The sequence below is a fragment of the Cyprinodon tularosa genome, unplaced genomic scaffold (genome assembly GCF_016077235.1).
Source record: "Cyprinodon tularosa strain WSP-4 unplaced genomic scaffold, ASM1607723v1 ctg550, whole genome shotgun sequence".
Lineage (NCBI taxonomy): Eukaryota > Metazoa > Chordata > Actinopteri > Cyprinodontiformes > Cyprinodontidae > Cyprinodon > Cyprinodon tularosa.
Window position 1 is genome coordinate 134,475 of NW_024039286.1, and position 23,843 is coordinate 158,317.

The window sequence follows — 23,843 nt, forward strand, 5'->3', positions numbered from 1 at the left end:
GTCGCGATAGGCCGAGCGGAGAAAGAGGAGGATGAAGAGGAGCAGCACAGGGTGATGAAGAGGATGAGGGGAAGCAGCAGCAGGCATAGGCTGAAGAGCAGGAGAATAGGCTGGGAAGGAGCGTGGAGCCGGCGGTCGCTTGGTTCCCGCGGTCGCAACATACCAGGCGGTGCGAGCTGCGAGGGCCGTCAATACCGCTCGCGGTTTTAATTAAATAATGTTATTGCAGAGGACATCACTTTGTTAATATTCTTAATCTTTGGTCATTAAAGTTTTTACAAAAATATTATTAATTTTGGAAATGGAAGTTAATGTGTATGATAGAGCAGAGGGGTAATGAACTGAGATCTGACAAATGAGGCTATAGTGAAAGGAAAATCAAAGAGACGTATGATCGGAGGAGATGGAGAAAAGTGGCAGGATGATATAGTGGATACCCTGATTTTAAGTGATGCAGAGGTATGATGTAATCCTATGCACTAATGGTTACAGCATTCCTAAATAAGTAAGGGTGATTTTACACGAGGTAGAAACGTAATTTCCTTAAAAACAATCCATTACTGTTATATGATTTCTGTATTTAATTAATTCATGGAAATAAATGTCACTAATTTAAAAACAAAATGAGCCCTTTCCCTTTTTAAACACTTTTTAAAAGTCTGATCTGATTGTAAGACACAAAATGTTGTTGGCCTGAGCATACCAGATAAAAGTCCCGGTTTCTTTCTTGTTGTTTTTGCCTGCAGCTCGGCATCAGTTATAAAAAAAAAGGCCAATGAGCTAAGATCACAGCTTAAAAACATAAGCCATCAACCCATAACCACGGTAACTTGCCGCCCAGGGACACTGAAAAGAACATTTAATGAGCTGCTCTGTCAGATGGAAAACATTTTGGGGTTTTTTCTGTATGCATTTATTCTTCTTTGAATTCTACTGATTGCCTGCTGATACTGACCTGCTGACAGTCTACTCACCAATTCATTGTAGATAGAGCTGCAGCCTCTGATATTCTGTCTAAAAAAATCCCAATGCAGAAACCCTTTTTCAGTGACAGTCTGTATTGCTGGATTATACCTTAAAAAAGGAAATTACAACTCATAAATGCATCTCTTCAGACTGGCTTTCTGAATAGATGTATGTAAGTGCATTAATAGGTACTTAAATGGGGTGTGGGGGCAAAATGGGCTTGAGAGTAAAATCAATTTCACCCTCATGAGGACTGCCAACGCCACCAACAAGTATGGTCCTCCTGTTTTCTTTACTGTTTGACATAAGAAATATTTTAACCTGACGATTACCACTTGCAGGCTCACCAGAGAAAGTGGCAGTCTTTTGTCGCAACACTAGAACGTCTGACCAGTTCTATGTCAAATATCCGGGGTTTGGCGAGTGGATTGGCTTCCGGGGGGGTGCTCAGCGTCTTGATCGTATCTGACCATCCAACTCAACCCAAGGTTGGTCCTTCATTTGTCAGGGACCTCTTCTTAAGGGAAACCAAGAGCCAGAGAACCATGGCCAGGAAACTGCTTTGGACCATTGGTAATGACCTGAGCTGTGTGGTGAAAATATCTATGTTAATTTGTTACACTTTTTTAATTTAATGTTCATGTCAAGGATAAAGCTTTCACTCACGTAGCAAGATAGATGGTTTCTCTATTCAACGGGTTTACCAAATAGGTATCGGATATTGGCCAATAAGCTCATTCCAAGCATCGGAAAAACTGGGTCAGTACATCTCTAGATGTAACCTTCTACTTTATAGCACCCTGGTGTATTGCTGATTACAACAGCAAGGTAATCAACAATTTTGCCGATTTTGTTGGTTTAAAGAGATCACAAACATGTCTTTCATAATCCAGGTAACAAGGAGAAACTCAAGATCTTATTGTCTGGACACCAGGATCACCAACCAAGCAGTACATGCAGTGCCTATCTTATGGATGTTTTTATTTATATATTTGTATATAAGTTCTAGATTATTTTATTTAACACAGAGTCAATTTATATAACACTTTTTATGTAAGGATCTAATTGTGGAAACCATTATCAACCTTTTACTGCACATATTGTAAATCTTAACACGTCTTGTGTAAAAAAGTATTATTCAAGGAGGCAGACCCAGGGTCACTGATAATATACTGCGGTTCAAACAGGCAGGTGGAGCTCCATTTAGGCCAGATGTTACACATCTTAATGTGCCATCCATTTTTATGGACACTTTAACCCCTAGTCCGTAGACGTCTAAAAGAGGCATCCAGCCCTCTCTTCCTTTTACAGGAACTGCTTCCCTGCTTAACTGTCTTCAATACCCTCCACAGTGATTAGCATCCTCCACCCTGGTGCCCAGCCAAACAACAGCAGACAAGCCAAAAAGCATCACACAAGTCTCTGGCCCACTTTCCTTCTATCCGGTCCCCTACAGGTAAACTCAATCTCTAATCAAGGGCTGAATCCCAAATCACTCCCCAACCACTAACACCTTCAACACTCACAGCCGTAGAAGGCGCCTGAATTGTGCATGGGGGGGAGCTGTGTTGCTATAGGAAGGTGTCCTTCCTATAGCAACATGGTGACGCCACATATGTGTTGCTGTAGTTCTGTGGCGCAAATTAACACTACATCAAACATTTGCCATTTTCTTAAAAATAATAAAATATTATATTTAGGGCTTTTTAAATGTTTTTCTGTAAGTGTGATGAAAATGCAGGAAAACAGTAGAACTTACATTTGGATGGACACGTTTCCTCCGCCACTACTTCATTTTTACACCCGCTGTCAAATTCCAGCAAGTCTGCACTGATGCATTAACCCTACCCACTACATGGTAGGGTTAATGCTTTTGGTTAGTCTTTAGGGGCCAGTTTAGGATTCAGCCAAGGTCTCTGCAGGAGCCACTAGACCTCCTAATCATCTTTACAGGTGCTGTGAATAACTGTTATATTCAATTCCCAGTCAGCTGGGACACCATATTATTTTGTGATACTTTAAGATATGTATTGCCCAATCCGGCAGGGGTGAAAAATATCTTATTTAATCAGATGTTGTTCTGACTGTTATATATCTTTTATGAACACACGCCCTATTAACTGTGTGTTGGAACAACGAATGAAAGTGTGAATCGAGCTCAAATTATGGTCAAGCAGATAATTCTCCACATGTATGGAATACATTCACCACATATTCCATTCAAAATATAAGAGTTTATTAACAAAAATGATTCAGCTCCAATGGAAACCTACACTATATTGCCAAAAGTATTTGCTCACCTGCCTTGACTCACATATGAGCTTAAGTGACATCCCGTTCCTAATCCATAGGGTTCAATATGACGTCGGTCCACCCTTTGCAGCTAGAACAGCTTCAACTCTTCTGGGAAGGCTGTCCACAAGGTTTAGGAGTGTGTTTATGGGAATTTTTGACCATTCTTCCAGAAGCGCATTTGTGAGGTCGCACACTGATGTTGGACGAGAAGGCCTGGCTCTCAGTCTCCGCTCTAATTCATCCCAAAGGTGTTCTATCGGGTTGAGGTCAGGACTCTGTGCAGGCCAGTCAAGTTCATCCACACCAGACTCTGTCATCCATGTCTTTATGGACCTTGCTTTGTGCACTGGTGCACAGTCATGTTGGAAGAGGAAGGGGCCAGCTCCAAACTGTTCCCACAAAGTTGGGAGCATGGAATTGTCCAAAATGTCTTGGTATGCTGAAGCATTCAGAGTTCTTTTCCTTGGAACTAAGGGGCCAAGCCCAGCTCCTGAAAAACAACCCCACACCATAATCCCCCCTTCACCAAACTTTACACTTGGCACAATGCAGTCAGACAAGTACCGTTCTCCTGGCAACCGCCAAACCCAGACCCGTCCATCAGATTGCCAGATGGAGAAGCGCGATTCGTCACTCCAGAGAACGCGTCTCCACTGCTCTAGAGTCCAGTGGCGGCGTGCTTTACACCACCGCATCCGACGCTTTGCATTGCACTTGGTGATGTATGGCTTGGATGCAGCTGCTCGACCATGGAAACCCATTCCATGAAGCTCTCTGCGCACTGTTCTTGAGCTAATCTGAAGGCCACATGAAGTTTGGAGGTCTGTAGTGATTGACTCTGCAGAAAGTTGGCGACCTCTTCGCACTATGCGCTTCAGCATCCGCTGACCCCGCTCCGTCAGTTTACGTGGCCTACCACTTCGTGGCTGAGTTGCTGTCGTTCCCAAACACTTCCATTTTCTTATAATACAGCTGACAGTTGACTGTGGAATATTTAGGAGCGAGGAAATTTCACGACTGGATTTGTTGCACAGGTGGCATCCTATCACAGTTCCACGCTGGAATTCACTGAGCTCCTGAGAGCGACCCATTCTTTCACAAATGTTTGTAAAAACAGTCTGCATGCCTAGGTGCTTGAATTTATACACCTGTGGCCATGGAAGTGATTGGAACACCTGATTCCAATAATTTGGATGGGTGAGCAAATACTTTTGGCAATATAGTGTATATCAGTTAAAAACTCTTGACTAATAACTAGTGAAACTCAACTAAGCTAAGCTCCTATGTACAAGGAGGAAGGGTAAACATGGTTGCAAACCAAATTACAGTTTAAGATAGATTTTGTGTTTGAAAAAATGTGTGATCAAAATTGCTTTTCACTCATTTAGAGCAATTGGAACCAATTCAAAATGCAAATCCATGAGGTAAATAAAATATTATTTGGTCAAACAATGTTTTATTAAATTATTTGCTTAATCGGGAACCAGTAACTTTTAGTTAAATGATTCTTTACCCTCTTTGAAATTGCTAGCAGCGACATCAGGGTTCCATTAAATGACTGTTGGTCATACTTGGTAACTGAAATGTAATGAGACTATCAGAAGACCGATGAACACTAATGTTATATCAGTGTTTAAACTCTTAGTTAAAAAATAAAGCTTGTCCAAGCTTCAACAGCTCAAAAGATATCACTGTAGCATAGCGTAGCATGCAGTCCATCCTGTTAGCTTTGTCTTTACTTATCAGTAAACACATTAAATGATCAAAATCATCAAAAGACATATGGTTTAACTAGATTCTGTTGCTAACAGTGCCAGACCTCCAAACCTCTGTCCATGTCAATTTTGTATGGTCCAATATTGTGTCCCAAACCTAAAAAATAAGGTTCCAGTTCTATAAAGCTATTAATCAGCTTTATATTTTTTAATATATAAAAACTATTTATTTTCTGAGAATTTCTTTATTCAAGAGCAGCTATGCAAATATACAAACATCTAGAAAAAGTGCCTTATATCATATTATTTTCCTTGTGAATCCCATATTGTTTGTTCTTTGCCTTTTCTAAAAAGTGCTTTAAATCAGCACTACCTGTCCTTATCCATGCTGGATCAGATCCTGGCCTTTGAAAAAGGAAGCAGGGAAAGCAGAAAACAGCATTAGCCTCACTACATGCAGTTAGCCAAGCCTTGTTTCTACACCAGGAAAAGGATGTTTCTTGTGCCATTTCTCTCTCTCCAATGCGTCTCCCGCGACTCAACCTGTCAATCACCCACAAAACGTCTGCGCTGTGGCGGAAGGTGATGAGCAACTATGCTTCCTGTCAACTCAGATTGCAGGTTAGCTGTACCCTGAGCTCTCCTGTACCTTTGTATTGCAGAGGAGCTACTGTGCATGTACAACTTTTTACAAGGGTCAAAGGGTTAACATTTTTGCAACATTTTGTCCCCCGTAGCTGTGTCTGGTGACACCATCAAGCTGGATTAGTGTTGATGATGTCACCGCTGCGACAGATATCAGGAAAGTAAACAATGGAGAGCAGTAAAGCATAGTAAGTGGGCTTTATTGATTCGCTCTTTTGTCCCTCCAAATCCCTCTCACTAGTCTTGCGCCATGTTTATCGAATGTTAACAAAGCTGTTTTCGCTTTTTAGATTAGACGTGACTGGTGTGGTGTGTTGTGGTCCGTACGTTGTGTTTAATGGTATCAAGTAAATTAGCGTGTCAAACTGGGTCTTATGTTAGACCTAGATTTAGACAGATTTTATGTCATTTTGTTTACAGAAGTGTAAAACAAAAAGAAATTTCGTTTGGAACAGCTCTGGACAATTTCATCTTATTTAAAAGAGCAGCCTTGAAAAAATAGAAGAAAAAAAAAAAACAATAATAAAATAAAATACAGATACTTGTGTGAAAATGTAATGAGTAGAAGTCAGATATAGGAAGAAAATCAACTAATGGAGTAAAGTATAGATACCTAAAAAGTGTACTTAAGTACAATAAAAAAGTTTTTGTACTTCATTACTTGACACCTCTGCAGAGGAGCTAGCAGCTATACAGTCAATGAAAGGGACAATGACTGGTAATGATTTTTTTCACAGAGGTAAATGCACTGAAATGTTTGACTTTTAAAGAGAATGCAGGATAAAGTGACAGAACTTAGCCCTGAGCAGAAATTGACATTTTTGCATTGTATTATACATCAGGAAGGTTTGTGTAAATTTGTGTTAAAAATGAGCGATGTTGGTGATGTAACTAAATTAATCAACTTAATCAGAGTGAGGGCATTAAATCACAGACAATTTATTGCACATTTGGATGAAAATTAGATTAAACATGGTGATATAACCAAGATATAATATCTTTGCAATGTCAGTTGGCTCAGCCTGTGCAAAATGCTGAAAAAGTGTCTGGGACCTGAGAGAGCAGATTGAGGATTTCTGTGTGAAGAAAGGACATGACATCCCAGAGTTTTCAGAGGGAGACCTTTGGCAGACCTCGGACAACATTCTCATGTGGCCCCTTGTAAAAATGTATTGCCCACCTCTGGTCTAAAAGAATTCCAGATGAAGATGTAAAATATGAGACTTTGGTGTCATCTAGTGGACAACCCTCACAGCATACCTTACCGGCACCCAAACTGTAACATAACAGTACTATCAATTAGTACCCTTGCAAAAAAAGGGTTATGCCAGGCCGAACCTGTCGTCATAAGAAATATTTGTGGGAGAAGAAAAAATAGTAGAAAATAATTGTTTCCGCCCGGTTTCGAACCGGGGACCTTTCGCGTGTTAGGCGAACGTGATAACCACTACACTACGGAAACTGTTAGATATACACTGCTGTGACACGCACTTAGTAGGTCAATCATCGTGTACCGTCAAAAGTCTCCCGTGCTGTGCGCCCTTTCAAATACAAACACCGGTACCACACTGCTACTGGCTCCGTTTAAGACTTGACTAATTTCAAACACCTCTAAACCAGAAAACACAATAAGACACAATATCCCAGCAATATAGAGATATAAATAAATGCATGTACAATTTCAGCTAGTTCAAACAACTGGAAGTGGGTCAGGGGCATTACTTATTGAACTCTCCTCGCACAGTAATAAAAAACAATATATTAATAAATCTTCATAAAAACAAGGAATGAGTCACAGCAAACGATAGGACTGAGGCACAATGACGGAGTCTTAGAAAATAGGAGGTAACTTAGTACAAAGATGATAAAACTGGCTTTCAAATAGATCAACACAAAAAATAAAAACACTATAACAAAAAAAAAAAGAAAAACATGTTTCCGCCCGGTTTCGAACCGGGGACCTTTCGCGTGTGAGGCGAACGTGATAACCACTACACTACGGAAACCTGTATCTACCATCGGCATATATCTGTAACTAATACTGATATCGCGACTATGCGCGGCGTGACCGTTGATATTTCTTTGCCGATACCGTCCAAAACAGTTTCCCATTCATTTTCACCAGCATGAAACCAACGTATATAACTGCACAAATTTCCAATATATTTTTTGTAGTAGTTCTGAACGCAATCGATGCAATACATTTTTTCGGCCATTAGGAGATAACGGGCTCTATGCACAACTCTACGTCTTCCTGAATTTAAAGTTTTGTGACAAGTAGCTTTTTTGTTTTTAAAAATTACTAGATGGGCCCGAAAAGGTACTTAATGTAAAGACAATTTTGCTGAGTTGGCAACAATCCAGATGTGGCTTCGCTGTTCATTTATACTGCTGGAGTAAGAGCGCTCATGCAGTCGAATGAGGACATGAGGCCGCACTTTTGACACACCCACAAAATTTGGGTGTGTCAAAAGTATACAGTGTAATCATAAATGGTTGATAGACATTTTACACATGTGGAACAATTCATTCTATTTCTAAAGTGTTCCAAAGAAAATTAGGGAATTCTCTTTACATGGTGTTTAAACAGCTAAACATCTTGGTGCTTTAATTCCCCCTATATACAACTGCATTTTTCTTCAACAAACCCACTGTTATTCAGACAGGCAGACAGTACTGCGATGATCATAATCTATTAGAAAAAAATTTCATTGCATTAAGTTTGACTTCACTTGCTTTGTCAGAAACTCCAGAAGACTCAGGTGGAGGCATCAACAAAGATTACCTGACAAGCGGACCCATAACACTGCCTTATCATCTAGTCAGCAGCAAAGGAGCACCACAGGGGACAGTACTCTCACTACTACCTTTTATTCTGCAGACCTCCAACTTCCAGTACAACTTCCAACTACAGCATTAGAGCAAATCACTTAAAGAAGCTTACACGATGATAACAAAAAACAAAAAAAGCTGACTCTGCTTTGGAACTCCTGTAAAACCTCTGAGAGTGACCTCACAAAATATGATTCTTGATGAAATGAAGAACATTATGATCATCTGTGAGCTTCCTCTTCAGACGATTGTTGAACACCAACCGTCTTAATTCAAATGCTTGTCCACATCCTGTGAACCACACACCGCTTCAGACTATCCTTCTTGCCTACAGCTCTGAACATCTACCTCATCCATCTATTTTCCGTCACGCTTATCCCAAGCGGGGTCATGAGAGGTGCTGGTGCCTATCTCCAGCTATCTACGGACGAGGGGCGGGGTACACCCTGGACAGGTCAACATCTACAACATCTTATTGCAAAACAAAAAAACTGGTGAGTTTGCACATTCATTTTCCACTTTGAATTGATAAAGTTTTTTTTTTCAGTTTCTTTTACCATATTAAATTAAAGGCTCAGTTACAGTTCATCCATTGGTTAGTAGTTATAGTCAGTAGGGGGCAGTAGTATATTCTCATTCTCATTCTCATTCTCAGTCTAAAGAAGTGATCCTCTCTAGACTGCTCTTTGATAGCTTAAAATTATCCTTATACTGATACTTATCAAACTTTTGATCCAATTACCAAACTATGCTGAAATTTGGACCACTAATGTGAACATGTATAAATTACATAAGAAAAGAGGTAGCACTAAAAGTTACGGTAAATAATTACACCTAGGGTGAACAATTGAACTTTGCATCAGTGTGGCACAGCTTTTTATCTATCTAAAAAGGACTTTCTAAAATGGTCACACAATATATTCCTTCTAACTACACTTTTTTTTTAATTTTCCAAAAAAAAGCCTAAATGCATGAACCTAATTTTAGTTTTTCTACCAAAGTAATACAGTAATGAAATAAACGATCTGCCTTAGTGCTCTCTGCAGGACATATGTGTATATGTGTATAACCTGGGCAGATTTTGTTTCTACATTACAAATGAAATTAGATATTTAGCTATGCTATATAGAGAGATATAATTCAGAGATAATATGGATTAAGTGCTAGATTAATGAGACATATACTTTCTTTTATTCAGAACTTTATTTAAAATTTCTTAATATGCATGCCCAATCGCTTTTATACTTGTGTCAAAACTTTTGCATATCCTTCCACATGCTTCTTATGGTAGTTTGCAGTTATCAGGTCCCAGAAATGCTAAATCAACAGTCTAAGTTTTGTTTTCCAAAGCAGGTATTCGCAAAGTTAGGCAACAAAACAGAACATATTTTAAAAAGGTCAAAACCCTTTTCTACTAAATTTCACATTTTGTGTATTTCTTATAGTGAGGAATTAATGCTCAGCTGTGAGATTAAAGTTTTGTCTTCTTCACTATTTCTTGCTAACTGTGGGAGAGGCCATTAACACTAGGACTATTATGATGTAAAATAATTGTTTCCAGGTGTCCATCAAATAAAAAAAGCTAAACTTTCTTTTGCTGGGATTAGCAATTGTATATAGTATTTCCTTTCTCACATAACTTGTCCTACTATGTTTCAAATCTAATCTACACTAGTTTTTGATAAACAAAGCCCAATGCTAATAGAGAAAATGAGAATGTTTCTGCATATATCATGTATCTTAAATGACAGGAAATGCTTACATGACTATATAAAAGCTGTAGTATTAGTCAAAATGTTTCTTCAATGAATCATACTTCCAATGTATTAGACATGATTTAAGTGAATGTTGAGGGGTTGGCATGTGATCAAAAGGAAAAAATTATTATATCAGTGTTGCATAGCTTTTCATCCGTCTAGAAAGGACTTTGCACAATATATTCCTTCTAACTACACTTTAAGGAAAGTTTATAAGGCAGAAATAATGTCAGACATACTAAGAAAACTAAAAAAATATTTTTTCCCCCCATTTACAGTCACTCTTTGATAACATCATCAATGTTTGGCTTTCCTGTTATATTCTGAATCATATTTCTTCTGATAAACATCAGATGTTGCTCCTGATGGCGTTATGACTATGGATGTGTCACTGACCATGGAAGGAATTCGCCTTCCTAAAATACAAACCTTTGTTGCGAGTGATGCAATTACAGTGATGTTTCTGAATCAACAAAGCCAAAATGTCAGTCATTTGTTTGACCTCTTGATTGTTTAACTCATCCAGCTGTCTTTAGTGCAAAACAGTGAGATAACAGGACAGACAATGACATTATTTTAACCACTTTAAATGATAATAATAAACTCTGTTTTTATCATATTTACATATATTGGTGCAGAAGGAGACTCAACATGGCTTGTTCATTTTTCTTTTCTCTAAGTTTTCTCTTCCTCTTTTGTATGTTTTTTTAATCCCCAAATTTGGCTCTAAGCCCAAAAGAGTGACACACACCAAGAGATTGCTCTAACAGAAATGTATAAAAAATATTTTTGACAAATGACAGATTTCCTGGGGAACCCCCTACATGCAGTGTTTCTTTAAATAATTGCTCCTAGTTACAAAGAAAAAACAAAATCTATTGAGGCACAACATTTCTACAACATTTAATATTCTACAATGAAAGATTTAGTTTTATGACCTCTGTGAATGTCTTTGACCATGTTTAAATTTGTTTAATATGAGAGGCAGCTTTCACATGAAATGTGCAACCTATTAGTCTACCAATCCAATACAAAAAAATGTTTAATTAGTTCTCTGCTTTTCTATAAAGAGGTCAAGATGTTCTTAACATCAACTGAGGTGGTCTTGATCAGTATTACCCTAGGTGTTAATAACCATCTGTTTAGATGGTCATATGACTGTCACTGCTTAGTTTAAAAGATGAACAGCATCCAACCCAAATAAATAGTTGTTTGGAGCAGAGGAAAATCTATCCTGAATGAGAGAAATCCAACAATAATCTGCATCGACCTTCTTTTGATTATCTCTGCTTCAACTCAATGGAAAATGTGGAAAATGCATTTTTCCTTGCAGCATCAAATTTTGCTTGCATGTCAAAAATTGAAATCCTTATAAAATTTGATGCACACCGACTGATATTTTTGTTTCAGTTAATTTGAGTGACTATAGTTTAAAGTTCAAAAAAGAAATGTTTTTCATTTTAAAACACTCAAAAAATTTTCAGCATATTGAAAAGGTTTCAATTGGTTTTCAAATTGGGTAGTCTCTTGTTTTGGGCATCTTTTGCTGGAATAAATATCAATGGAGGATATATGAAGGGACTACACTAAAAATGTCAAAGAATCCTCCAAAACCTGGACAGTAGAATGAAGCATTCAAATCTACTGTACCACCAGAAATCGTGGATCTCCAAATTCTGAAAACGTCTCACATTGTAATGTAAAAGTTAACTTTTATTATCATTCAAAAGTTACAAATACAAAAAGCCTATCAGTGAATGTATTGGTTTTTCTTTGGGTACTCCAGCTTCCTCTCATAGAGCAAAACTGTGAATTTTTGTCTCTTAGTCCCTTTTTTGGCCAAAGTCTCAGTTACGTCAGACAGTTAGTTTGACGCAAAATAAACCAACCCGAGGTGGCCAATAAACAGCACATGGATGGCTATATGAGGAGCTTAAAATGACTGTGTGGTTGGTGGCCAGAGTAAAAACATTTTAAGATGTTATCACTTACATCCTGTTGCTGCCAAAAAAAGGATTCATCAGCTGTGGTTCAAAGAAATAAAAAAAAAGTGGACTGGACATAAACGATCATCAAACATGCCCTCGTATGCAGCACACACTTCATGCCAGGTAAGTTAAAGGTAAGTTAAGGTGAATAAGATTTGATCTTTCATTGGATTATGATTTGGTTAACTAACTATACTCACCTAGTTCCCCATTAAGAGGTAGTTTATTTTTCTTCTGTTTACAATCACCTAAGCCTGTTACATGGTCCTGGCCTTGATGCAACAAGGATTGTCCTTTGTTTTACAATAAACACCAACCTCAACCAAAGGTAATCCTATCATATCCTCTAGGGGCGGTCCTAGCCCATTATGCACACCTGCTGAACACCACCACCCATATTGCCCTGCGATATAACTGTGTGTCTTGTGTCATGGTCGTGTGCCTTTATACTGCCCTGTGGTTTACTGGCACCTCTTCAGGGTGTTCCTAGTCTTTCGCCATTGAAATAACCAACCACGACCCAGCAAGGATCACTGGCTATAGACAGAGTGATAATCAGTGATTTCATTTTCATTGTTAATATTCAAGAAATTTCTAAAACAGCAAATTTTTCTTTTACCAAAAAATGTTTGTCATTTCCCTCATTTGAAATAGTATTCCATTTTTGTTACAGTTAACAGGTGGAAGCCCCAGTGTGTGTCTCCTTCCCCTTTTTGTCTCAGAGATAAAGTTATGCCATATCCAAACACTAAAAAAGAGGAAATGATCTCTTGTGGCGTGTTGACGACACACAGACTATTTATACAAAGTGCCTGCAGCTCTTCACATCTGTTGTCCTACAGATTTCTGCCATTCATCATGGAGGAGGTCTACGTCAGGCATGTGGAGCTGCTCGGCTTCGAGAAACGCTTCTTCCCAAGTCAACATTACGTGAGTCCACAAATCCTTTAATTGTGGAAAAAAAAAAAAAATTGATCTTTAAACATTGAAATGCATTTACACTTCCAATCAATTACAGAAACCAAAGGAAATATTTGTTGATGTGTCTGATCTTTGAAAGTATCTACCGTTAAATGTTGTTTAGGTTTACAGACTGATGGTGAAATGGAGCGACGAGTCGGAGAAACTCATCTACAGGACGTATCCTGAAATCCACACTTTTCATGTTAGTCCCTCTGCAGTTTGCTGTTAAAGCTCTACCAAATGTAAAGACAGATCTAAATTTTATTCCCTTGTTTTTTCCTGCAGAAGTCTTTGAAGGAGATGTTTCCCATTGAGGCTGGACAAATAGACAGGAGGGACAGAGTAATCCCATCACTACCAGGTAAAAAAAAATGTGCATGCTCAGATTATAGATTTCACTCTGTCTCTGCCCTCACCTCTTTTTCATGGGGGATTGAATGTTAGAGGGTGTCAAAATAAGTTCACAGTTTCCGTGTAAAAACCCCATCCATATGCTGCAATCATCTTCCAGGAAGCACCTGCGATTAACAAAGACATGGGGCTGAATTCACTTCTCTTTTTTCTTGAAAGAACAACTGAAATCAACTGTAATGAGCAGCAGCCAAAGTATTTTTTAAGCACCGATGAGGACAAATATTGTGGAATGTAGCTTCAGTTCTAAGATTAAAACTTCAACTTATTAGCGTTTAAGCTGTTTAGGAATAAAGTAAATACTTGATCATAATTAGCGAGTTTTGGTGTTAGTTTGATTTTGCTTGTGGCACCAGTAGGTGTGAAGTTCTTTTCAAAACAGGCGTGAAATATACTAGTTTCACCGTCTGCAGATTCCTATTTATAACAACAGAGCAAAATCACCTTATTTAATGAAAAAAAGATTCAGAACAAACAAAAGTAATGGATTATAAGTAGCAGAAGGTAATTGAAAAAGCATAATTAAAGCTTTTACATCTAAAATGCAAGTTTCCTTTCCTTTTTCATTCGCCTTTTAAGTATCCTCCTACAGTTGAATCTCGGTCTGAAATGACTCATACTGATTTGACACAAATGTCATCTTCTCAGAAAATGGCAAGTTGTATTTACACATAATTACTGTTTTTCTTACAGTTAAATCATCAATGATTTGCTCTTTATCTGAGATGACTGGTGTGGAAGTAAGCAATGGCCACACCTATTGCTGAGACCTAACAGCTTGTAATTAGCTACAATCAAAACTTTTTTATTTTCAGAATAAAAGCCTAAATGCATAACCCTAAATTTATTTTTTCTACCAAAGTAACACAGTAATGAAATGAAGAACATGGCTTAGTGCTCTCTGCAGGGTAATGTCCTCACAATTATATATTTATATATATACCAGCATTATCTTGGCAACTACCAACCCAACCTTTTCTCACACCATTGTAGATGATGGTAAAACAAATGACCTGAGCAGATTTTGTTCCTACATTACAAATGAGATTAGATATTTAGCTATGCTATATAGAACGATATAATTCAGAAATAATTTGGATTAGTTAAGTGCCAGACTAATGAGACAAATATTATTCAGAACTTTATTTAAAATTTCTTTATATGCATGCCCAATCACCTTTATATGTGTGTCATAACTTTTGCATATCCTTCCAAATGCTTCTTATGGTAGTTTGCAGTTATCTAGCTCCCAGAAATTAGCAGATGCTCAATCAACAGTTTTGTTTTTCAAAGCAGGTATTCACAAAGTTGGGCAACAAAACAGAACCTCTTTTAAAAAGGAGAAAACCCTTTTCTACTAGATTTCACATTTTGTACATTTGTTTTAGAGAGGAATTAATGCCCTGCTGTAAGATAGTTTAAAAAATGTCATTCTTAACATTTTCCTGCTTACTGGGGGAGAGGCCATTGACACCAGGAATATTATGATGTAAAATAATTGTTTCCAGGTGTCCATCAAATAAAAAAACTAAACTTTCTTTTGCTGGGATTAGCTAGTGTATATAGGATTTATTTACTCACATAACCTGCCCTACTATGATTCAAATCTAATCTACACTAGTTTTTGATAAATAAAAAAAAAGAAAAGAAAAAAAAAGCCCAATGGTAAAAGAGAAAATTTTGTGTTTCTCCAAAAATCATATATCTTAAATTACAGGAAATTCTTATATGACTATATAAAAGCTGTTTTATTAGTCAAAATGTTTCTTCAACGAATCACACTTTCAATGTTTTAGAAATTATTTAAGTGTATGTTTAGGGGTTGGCATTGGATCGGAAGGAAAAAAAAAAATCACATTTAGATCGGTGATGAGAAAAGCCAACAATTTCTGCCTGTTTCAGCAGGTTAGAAAGCAAATTGAAAAATAAATGTTGCATGCATAAGAACTGTGCACTGTTTGAAGAACTGCACAAGAAATCATAATAATTATGATTTCTTGCTGTACAACTACTGGCAGTTGCAGTTTTACGGTACATTTTTGGATACTTCATCCTGTGTTTCATTAATCTTTGGAAAACACTAACTATTTTCTCAGCTGAATCCTAATTTAAAGAAATTATGCATGATTTAATTCAATTCCATTCGGTTTATTTATATAGCGGTGATTCACAACGTGTTATCTGGAGTCACTTTACAGAGACAATTCTGTCAGACTGGTTAAGAAAACCAGCTGATTGCATCCAGTCATTGAATTGCAAGACATGCTCCTCTTGGAGACTGCAGCGACAACCTTCATTTGGATTTTGTTATTGACTCTTTAGAAAGCCCTCACACCAAGTATGCTTGTAGCGACAGTGAAGAGGAAAATTCGCTTTTAACAGGAAGTAACTTCCAGCAGAACTAGGATCAGTGTGAGTGCCCATCTGCCGAGGCCAACTGGGAGTCAAGGAGACAGAAGCAGATATACAAAAAAAAGGACATATACAAAAGATAACCGATAACTAGCTCCACAGGTGGCCCCGTCCAGTAAAGACACAGCCAGGCAGATGTCAACAGATCTATGGCTATGCTCCCCTTGCTCTATGAGTGGTCATTTTATACAGCAGTATTTTCTCTTGTGTTTCCTACTATTTTGCTTCAAAGTGCACAGATCTGTATTAAACCAGAGAGAAAGCTTTCATTTTTTTTTAAAGTTGTTCAAATTTAGATCACAGAGAGAGCCTAAACAGGACCACAGAAGGTAAGTCAGCAGTCAAAACAGGAAGTGAACGTGAATCATTGCACCAACAGCAGCAGTAGCACCACTAGATGAGCTAGAGGGAATCCAGATTTGGAGCTTGGGTAACAATTTAATGTTGGGATGATTCTGGATTTGATAGAAAACAGATCATATGTTGTTGCAGTTAAGAGGTTGCTCTCCCCCTCATTTACTTTTCTCTTTGCTGCCGCCAAAAAAAAAAAAAAAAAAATAAGATGGAGGGGAAATTGTCTGCTGAACATAACTGGACGATGCTTACTTATTTTGAAATGCTGTAGCACCTGTGGGCATTTCCAGTGTTTTTGGGGTTTTAGTTTCAGTTTTTTCATGAGCTGAGGGCGTGCAGCTTCTCATTTTGTTTTTTCTTCATGTTCCTGTTTAAACTTTATGTATTCCTGAGCTTTCTGATTAAAAACAGAACTACAAAGTTACACACATTACACATACCGCTTGTGTAATGTTACTAAACATTTGCAGAATGAAAAAGAAGAAGCAGAAACAAAAGCTCAGTGCTGATGCAAAATGCAGCTCACTGTAAACCTCTGAATGTTCCAAAGAAAAAGCAGCAGGCTGTGATACAATGTTTGAAATGGTCTGTTACTTACTGTCAACTCATATCTACATGTGATGTTTTATTTAGCCTTGAATGTTGATTACATGAATGGGTTTTACCAAGGTTCTGGTGATAAAAAAAATATACTTTTAGGTGTTATTTGTCCCCTTTACTGCTGGCAAATGTGTCTTACAGTGTCCCTGTAGGGAACCCTGCTCCATTTCTTCAAGTAATAACATGGAATCTCAATTTATCTGCACATACTACATTTCAAAGCTTAAAAAAAAGCTAAATTTCAGGTCCTAATACAGAACTGTGTGATGGATAAACCTGAGGCTTTATCACTTTAAGTCTTCCAGGTGACTTTTATGATTTAAGTGTAACTCCATTTCAGTCATTCAGTCGTTATTTTGTTCAACTACAACTGGAGACCTTTCCATCTTTGCAACTCACTCTGGAAGTGTTCTCTTGGGTTATCTCTTCAGCTCCACGGTGGGTGGAAAGCCAGAAGTCAAGAGAAGACAGGAAGACCACTCTGGCCGAGTATTGCCAGACACTCCTAAGCTTGTCGCCGCACATCTCGCGCTGCAAACATCTTTCCAACTTCTTCAGGGTCCGGCCCGAGGATGAAAACCCACCTGCACCAAACACGTCAGTATATTACACAGCGACATTGATTATGCTATTATATATTTTATCTTGGAAAAACCTGACAGCTGACAATTACTCCAACAGACTGAAAAGAAATGAGACTTTTGTGGAGTCTAGGGATCTCGCGAGAGGCAATGCTTCAGGTAGGTGTTGGTGTAACTGTTTTAACAGGAATTCTCTGAAAACTTTAATTATTTTTATTTTAACTTGTGTAACAATAAATAATTTATCTAAGCTGTTTTGAAAGGCTAAATCTACGTATTTTGCATGTAACCACATGACTGATTTCCTACCCATATTTTAGTGGTTACATAGTTTGATGATTTAAGCAATTTTGAAAAATGATGAAAAACCACCATGGAACTAGATGCGGTTTGGTCTCTTGAATCAGCCTTTTTTCCCCCAATAATTTGCTAAATTTTAAGGGGAATTGCTGTTTTTCACCTTGCAGAGATTTCTGGCCCTATCATCCTGGATACCTACAGAGTGATTGCTGACTTTGAAAAGACATCCAAACATGAGATCAATCTTCACACTGGAGATCTAGTAGAAATTGTGGAGAAAAATCAGAATGGTGAGAAAAGCATCAAATATTTGGACCAGCGTAACATGTAAAGTTGGAGGTCACAGGGCCTTTTGGACTGGACACTACTAACCTAAAAAAAATGAAATAAAATTAATTGTGTTTATAATTTTATATTTAAATATCTTAAAGGAATAGTACACCCAAAACATGATTAGCCTTCATTTTCTACTCACCCCCATGCTGAACAACACTCTGGAGTACTTTTTTGATATCTCAAATGCATCTGGAGATCTGGGAGGCTTCTTGCTGTCTGGTGACATTCAAATAATGGAGGTCCCCAGCACCCGAGGCAGAAAGGTCCATAAAAGTCCACAAAAAACGTGTCAATATTCCTCCATACTGCTCGTCCAATGTATTCCAAGTGTCCTGAGTGGGTAGCATCCAGAATTTACTCGAAACGAAGTCATTTAGAATGTTTTTAGAGCCTAAACAGTAGTGTATAGGATTTCCTAAAAGCGCGCGCCTGCGAGTTCACGAGCCTACAGAAACCGCGGCAGACCAAACCAGATGAAAGTGCGCATTCAGCGTCTGCTCTGCCGATTTGCAAGCGTAGAAGAAGAAATGTGCTGTTTACCTGTGCAAAGAAAGAAACAACGAAAGAAAAATGTCTGAGGACTTCAGTGTTGAGGAAGATCATGAGTTCTTTGCCGAGACGCTGAATGCGCACTTTCATCCAAGCAACATTTTAACAACAATTAGAAAATAATAATAAATAAACATCTCTAAATCAATGTGTGGTAACACATTTTATAGTGGTTGGCAGATTTTTATATAAATTTTAAGTAAATGTTGCCTCCAAGTTAGCTTAATTGTGTAATTGAGTTTTTTGTGGTTGTTTCAGGTTGGTGGTTCTGTCAGTGTGAATCCAAACGAGGATGGGTTCCTGCCTCCTACCTGGAACCTCTTGATGGACCAGAGGAGGCAGAGGAACCTGATCCGGACTATGAAGGCAGGGTTTGCACTGTTATTTAATGACATCAGTAACTGATAGACATTAATGTGTTTGTTAACTGAAAGAGTTGTGTGTCTCTGCAGGAGACCTGCACATCACCACCCAAGCATACCAGGCAGAGCAAGAAGATGAGATTTCCCTGGAGGTGGGAGAGACTGTGGAGGTCATTCACAAACTTCTGGATGGATGGTGGGTCGTAAGGTAAATTCTGAGCATATAACATGCAGGCTTATTTGCAATCCACTCAATTTGTCTGTATCACTAGGTCTATAGATTTTTTAAAGAGATTATTTAGTAGATCTTGCAGCTTTGTGTGTAGTTTTAGAACAGATTGGAGTATTTAGAGCAATAATTAAGAGGTAAGAATGGGCTTTCTCTCAGTTTTTTCTGAAAACCTTTCAACACCTATCCAGCCTTAGTCAAATCTGTTGGTTTTCACCAGAGCAATCTGTAGTTAAAGCACTGATCTATTTAAGCAGCATGGAGGTCCATCCTCCTAAAGATATTCAAAGTCAGATGCAAATTAAATGGCCACCCCTCGTTCTTCTGTCTGTTGTTGTGCATGGGCTATGTGATAAGCCTTTAAATCATTCTTTTAAAGCTGAAGCTGCAAGCCCCCCTGTGCAACCTCCCTGCAAACGTCTGTTCTCCACCTCCTCCGTATAAATCCTGGAAACAATGGGTGAAACACAGTTCTGGTTGGGTGTGAAAATAGGGCTGTCTTTCAGGGTTTGGTCATGTTGCAGTTGTGTCCTGATGGTGTTTGTTGCCTCTGATGTGGGAATGCAGGTGAAGAGAGAAGTTACACCAAAGGAAACAAGAGTTTCACATAGCACCAGTCTCAAATGCTGGACTTGTTTGTGGTTGCAATGACATACAGAGAAGTTACAAAGGCATGTTGCGCAACAATTTGGTGGCCACATGTTGGTGTTAGAGTATGAGCATAATTCCAGAAAATTTGCAGATTACAGAAACCGTCTCTAAATTCAGTTTGAGATGCAGGCAACAGAAAACTGTTTCCAAACAGCATATGCTTCAAGTCGACAAGCGGACCAGATTATTTTGAGACCTCAAAGCCAGCTCCTGAGAGAAAGAATCTGACAAGTCCGTTTTCACTCTTTATGCACTCTCAGGAGAAAAAATGTCCAGGACCAGCTTTGGGAGCAACTCCAAGAAGTGTTTCTGCAAGAGGTCATATGTTTCATTGAAATGGCAAAGCTCACACAACACTCTAAGATCAATGAAAGAAAAAAGCAGAAATTGCAGTCTCATCTAGTGAAAATGAGGAAAACCTCAGCTACCAACCAAGCGCACAGAGAAGATCATGGGGAAAACTCACACCAAGTCATCCAAATCCAGTGGGTAAAAAATCTCTCTAACAGAGAATTAACCCAGTTGGAACTGATTGTTCTGCTAAAGGGTCTCAATTTTGTGGTAACCCCTAAGCAACTTCCAGTGAAAGAGCTGACTACTACCACTGAATCAGCCATCAGAAATAACATCACAGCAGAGGCAGAAGTGGAAGAATTTAGGTTAGAAGTTATAGCAACCCCCTCTAGTGCAAGATTACCCACTTCCAACATGATCCAGCAGGGCAGCTTGGCAGTTATAGTCTGTTATTTTATTTTTGTAGACGTTTGTTGGGTCCCTCATAGGTGTTAATGTCTATTCGTAGCATTATTAGCATTTCTTTGTAGTAGTCAGTTACATTGAGCACCACCGCTCATCTACTTTTGTCTGCTGGCATTTTTTTGAAGTAATGGTCTTTATTAAGAGAGATAACCTTCAACCTGAGGGTATTGTTCCAAATTACGACGCAGAGGAGAAAACACAGAGAGGAAAAAATTCATATTTGTCGGCAGTTTCCGAGAAACTTAGAAGGATTTTATTTGTACCTTTCCAAAAATTATGTTTTTTACACATGCACAGTTTATCATACGTAAATGGTTCTTTTGTCATCTTCTACTTGTTTAATACTGTTTGATGAACAACCTTCAGGTGCATTACCGCCATCAACTGGTAGGAGGTGTATCTGCACAATACAGGGCTTAAGATTTATGCAAGTATATCGTTTATTTCCACTTGATTTGGAGAATTTTTGCTTTGTAACATGTAATGGTAATTTCTAAACTTGTATTCTCACAGGTGAAACAATTTATGTTACATGTATGTAAGAGCTGACAAAGAACAAATATAGATCTTAAATGTGTTATTGGCTTTAATTTATAAAGACACCTATGGATGCCTTTATAATGACAGTTATCTTACCCCATATATTCTTATTCTTGACTTGTATGCTGGAAGTGGTAAATTAGCTCCATTTTTTATATTAGCAAACTAGTAATGAATGAAATAATGAATATTGCAGATGCTGGTGAAGATTCTCAATTATCCAGGTCACGGTGATTCCAAAAAAGTAAAAACTTGGACTTTGTTTCCAAGTTTGAAGATGTTTCACTTCCCATCAAGGGAGCTTTTTCAATTTAAAATGTCATAAATAGTGTTGAGTTTTTAATTCAAAAAGCTCCCTGGATTTTTTTTTTTTCTTTTTTTGGAATATTGCAGAGCATTTTGAGGTAGAAAATGTCTGAGCTTTGTCTAATGAACTACAAATTGATAAAAAATTGCACACAAAACACTTTTCATAGGATTTAAATGTACACCATAGATCACTTAGGGTCATTTTAGGTATGCAACTGGATGTTTTAAAGAATTGATTGCTACAGTAATTGAATGATTGACTTCATTGATCTCACAGTAGAGAAATGTACTGTTACATCAGTGCAAATAGTCAAAGAAGAACAATGTGCCAAAGTAAGAAAAAGGGATATATACAGTTTATAAAGAGGGTTCACATTTAACAGCTTTTTTTATATACTACCTTTTCTTTATAGTAGGATCATTATAAAGGGTTATTGCACAAGGTGTTTACATGGGTATTTATATAGAAGGATATATATATATATATATATATATATATATATATATATATATATATATATATATATATATATATATATATATATATATATATATATATATATATATATATATATATATATATATATATATATATATATATATATATATATATATATATATTTATATAGTTATTGCACTGGTGTCAAACATAGAGAAACATCACATATCACATATCACTTTCAAACATGCCAGCAGTGATGTTTTTGTATGTTCAGAGTCTCATAAAAAATGTTTTAGTCTTCATAAATAGACATTTTAAAAGTTGTTCTTAATTTAGTGTACTTTTACTTCAATTTGTAATGCCAGGAAAGGAGAAGAGACCGGTCATTACCCATCCATGTTCCTACAGAAGTCTGATAAGAAGAATGAAATAAGCAGGATAAATCTGCGAGGACAGAAGCCTCCCCCACGCAGGTATGATGATAGATTGCGTTTAAAACCTGAGCTTGGTTTATGAGGAAAGAGTTATTTTTTTATTTTTAAAGTCCATTCTTTAAAAATAAATGATTTATACTGCAGCTCTTTCAAACAGGACGCTGTTAGTTTGTCCATAGTTCTGTTTTCAGTTTTGTGTTTTTTGTGTCACTTCTGATTAAATAAATTTCTTTTTCCAGGACTCTTCGAACATAGCTGTGCATTTTACTTCTGTTGACAAAAACTTTTCTTTATTTTCTAGAATGAATTATCATTAAATGATATTAATAAATCTACTCAAGTATTATAATTTATTCACTTGTGGTTACAGTCAGCATTCCCAACCTTCCACTGCTTCTTAAAGCACCTTCTGTCATCTCCATTCTTCCAAGGTCCACCATCAGAAATGCCAAAAGCATCCACGGCAAATCTCGGAAGAAGCTCAGCCAGGACGCCTATCGCAGGAATAGTCGACGTTACCTGCAGCAGAAAGGTGTCGCCGCTCCTCAAAGGAACTCTGCAAAGACACCACTGAGGGAGAGGAAGAATGAAGGTAATGAAAACATTCCTTCATATTTACAGTGGCTTCAATCTAAAGATGAACCCGTGATCTTTGTCCTCTGTTTTTATCAAACAGATAACATTCCTGAGGTTTCGGGATCCAGCTCAGAGAGCGAGGTGAAGAAGGAAGCTCCAGTCATCCCACCCCGACCCAGTGCTGAGCTCATCCTGGAGCGCTGTACAGACAACACCCGCAAAAAAATGAGCATTAAGATTAAGTCCCACTCTGAGACAATGTAGTTGGGAAACATTTTTAAAGGCAATCTTCCAGGGTACCTATTTCTTCACACTTAATAAACCCAATGACTGAAATGTCGTGTATCAGATTTTTTCACCCAAAAGTTATCTATTTAATTCTACACTCCATGATCTCATTCCTAAATTTAACTGGCCTGTATATATTTTTAGAATAACAGTTTAACTGGGCTTCCTCTCATCGGGACACAGAAACAAGTTAAATCTTTACAGGTTAATCTGATCGTTATTTATCTTTGTTTGCTTTTTATTAGAAAATATATTGGCCAATAAAAATGGTTCTTTGTCTTATCTTTGTCTTATTGTCTAGATTTTTTTAATTGCTCAATAAATGTATGAGGCAATGACATTTCTGAGTATTTTATCAAACTTCTTGTCACGGCTTGACTTCATTAAGGTACTGAAAAGAATAAATCAATAAACTAAACTACAGGGGATAAAACTTTGACCCCGACGTGATTTGAACACGCAACCTTCTGATCTGGAGTCAGACGCGCTACCGTTGCGCCACGAGGTCTCCGATGAGAAAACAAGACCATACAAAACATTATATGGGAA

General features: G+C 37.7%; 1 protein-coding gene and 3 non-coding genes across 5 annotated transcripts; 1 reads left to right on the forward strand and 3 right to left on the reverse strand.

Annotated features, from left to right (window-relative positions):
* Positions 1-7,010: 7,010 nt before the first annotated feature.
* On the reverse strand, positions 7,011-7,083 carry trnav-aac. The gene has a single exon. It is a non-coding gene; the product is annotated as a tRNA-Val (tRNA).
* A 471-nt stretch (positions 7,084-7,554) lies between these two features.
* On the reverse strand, positions 7,555-7,627 carry trnav-cac. The gene has a single exon. It is a non-coding gene; the product is annotated as a tRNA-Val (tRNA).
* A 5,366-nt stretch (positions 7,628-12,993) lies between these two features.
* On the forward strand, positions 12,994-23,342 carry ncf1 (neutrophil cytosolic factor 1). 2 transcript variants are annotated; one of them, XM_038305064.1, is made up of 11 exons: positions 12,994-13,128; positions 13,283-13,363; positions 13,447-13,522; positions 17,370-17,535; positions 17,620-17,678; positions 17,987-18,109; positions 18,963-19,070; positions 19,157-19,274; positions 22,362-22,469; positions 22,862-23,022; positions 23,107-23,342. In XM_038305064.1, exons 1-11 carry the CDS (start codon positions 13,057-13,059, stop codon positions 23,268-23,270), a joined length of 1,236 nt encoding a protein of 411 aa, XP_038160992.1. In that variant the 5' UTR covers positions 12,994-13,056; the 3' UTR covers positions 23,271-23,342. The 2 variants fall into 2 exon arrangements, with proteins under 2 accessions (XP_038160992.1, XP_038160993.1); XM_038305065.1 differs by having other exon boundaries at positions 19,157-19,262.
* A 388-nt stretch (positions 23,343-23,730) lies between these two features.
* On the reverse strand, positions 23,731-23,802 carry trnaw-cca. The gene has a single exon. It is a non-coding gene; the product is annotated as a tRNA-Trp (tRNA).
* Between the last annotated feature and the right edge of the window lie 41 nt (positions 23,803-23,843).

Coding starts and splice junctions, on each gene's coding strand:
- ncf1 (XM_038305064.1), top strand. CDS start 13,057: ATGGAGGAGGTCTACGTCAGGCATGTGGAGCTGCTCGGCTTCGAGAAA. Junction 13,129..13,282: donor TCTTCCCAAGTCAACATTAC/GTGAGTCCACAA, acceptor AATGTTGTTTAG/GTTTACAGACTGATGGTGAA. Junction 13,364..13,446: donor CTGAAATCCACACTTTTCAT/GTTAGTCCCTCT, acceptor TTTTTCCTGCAG/AAGTCTTTGAAGGAGATGTT.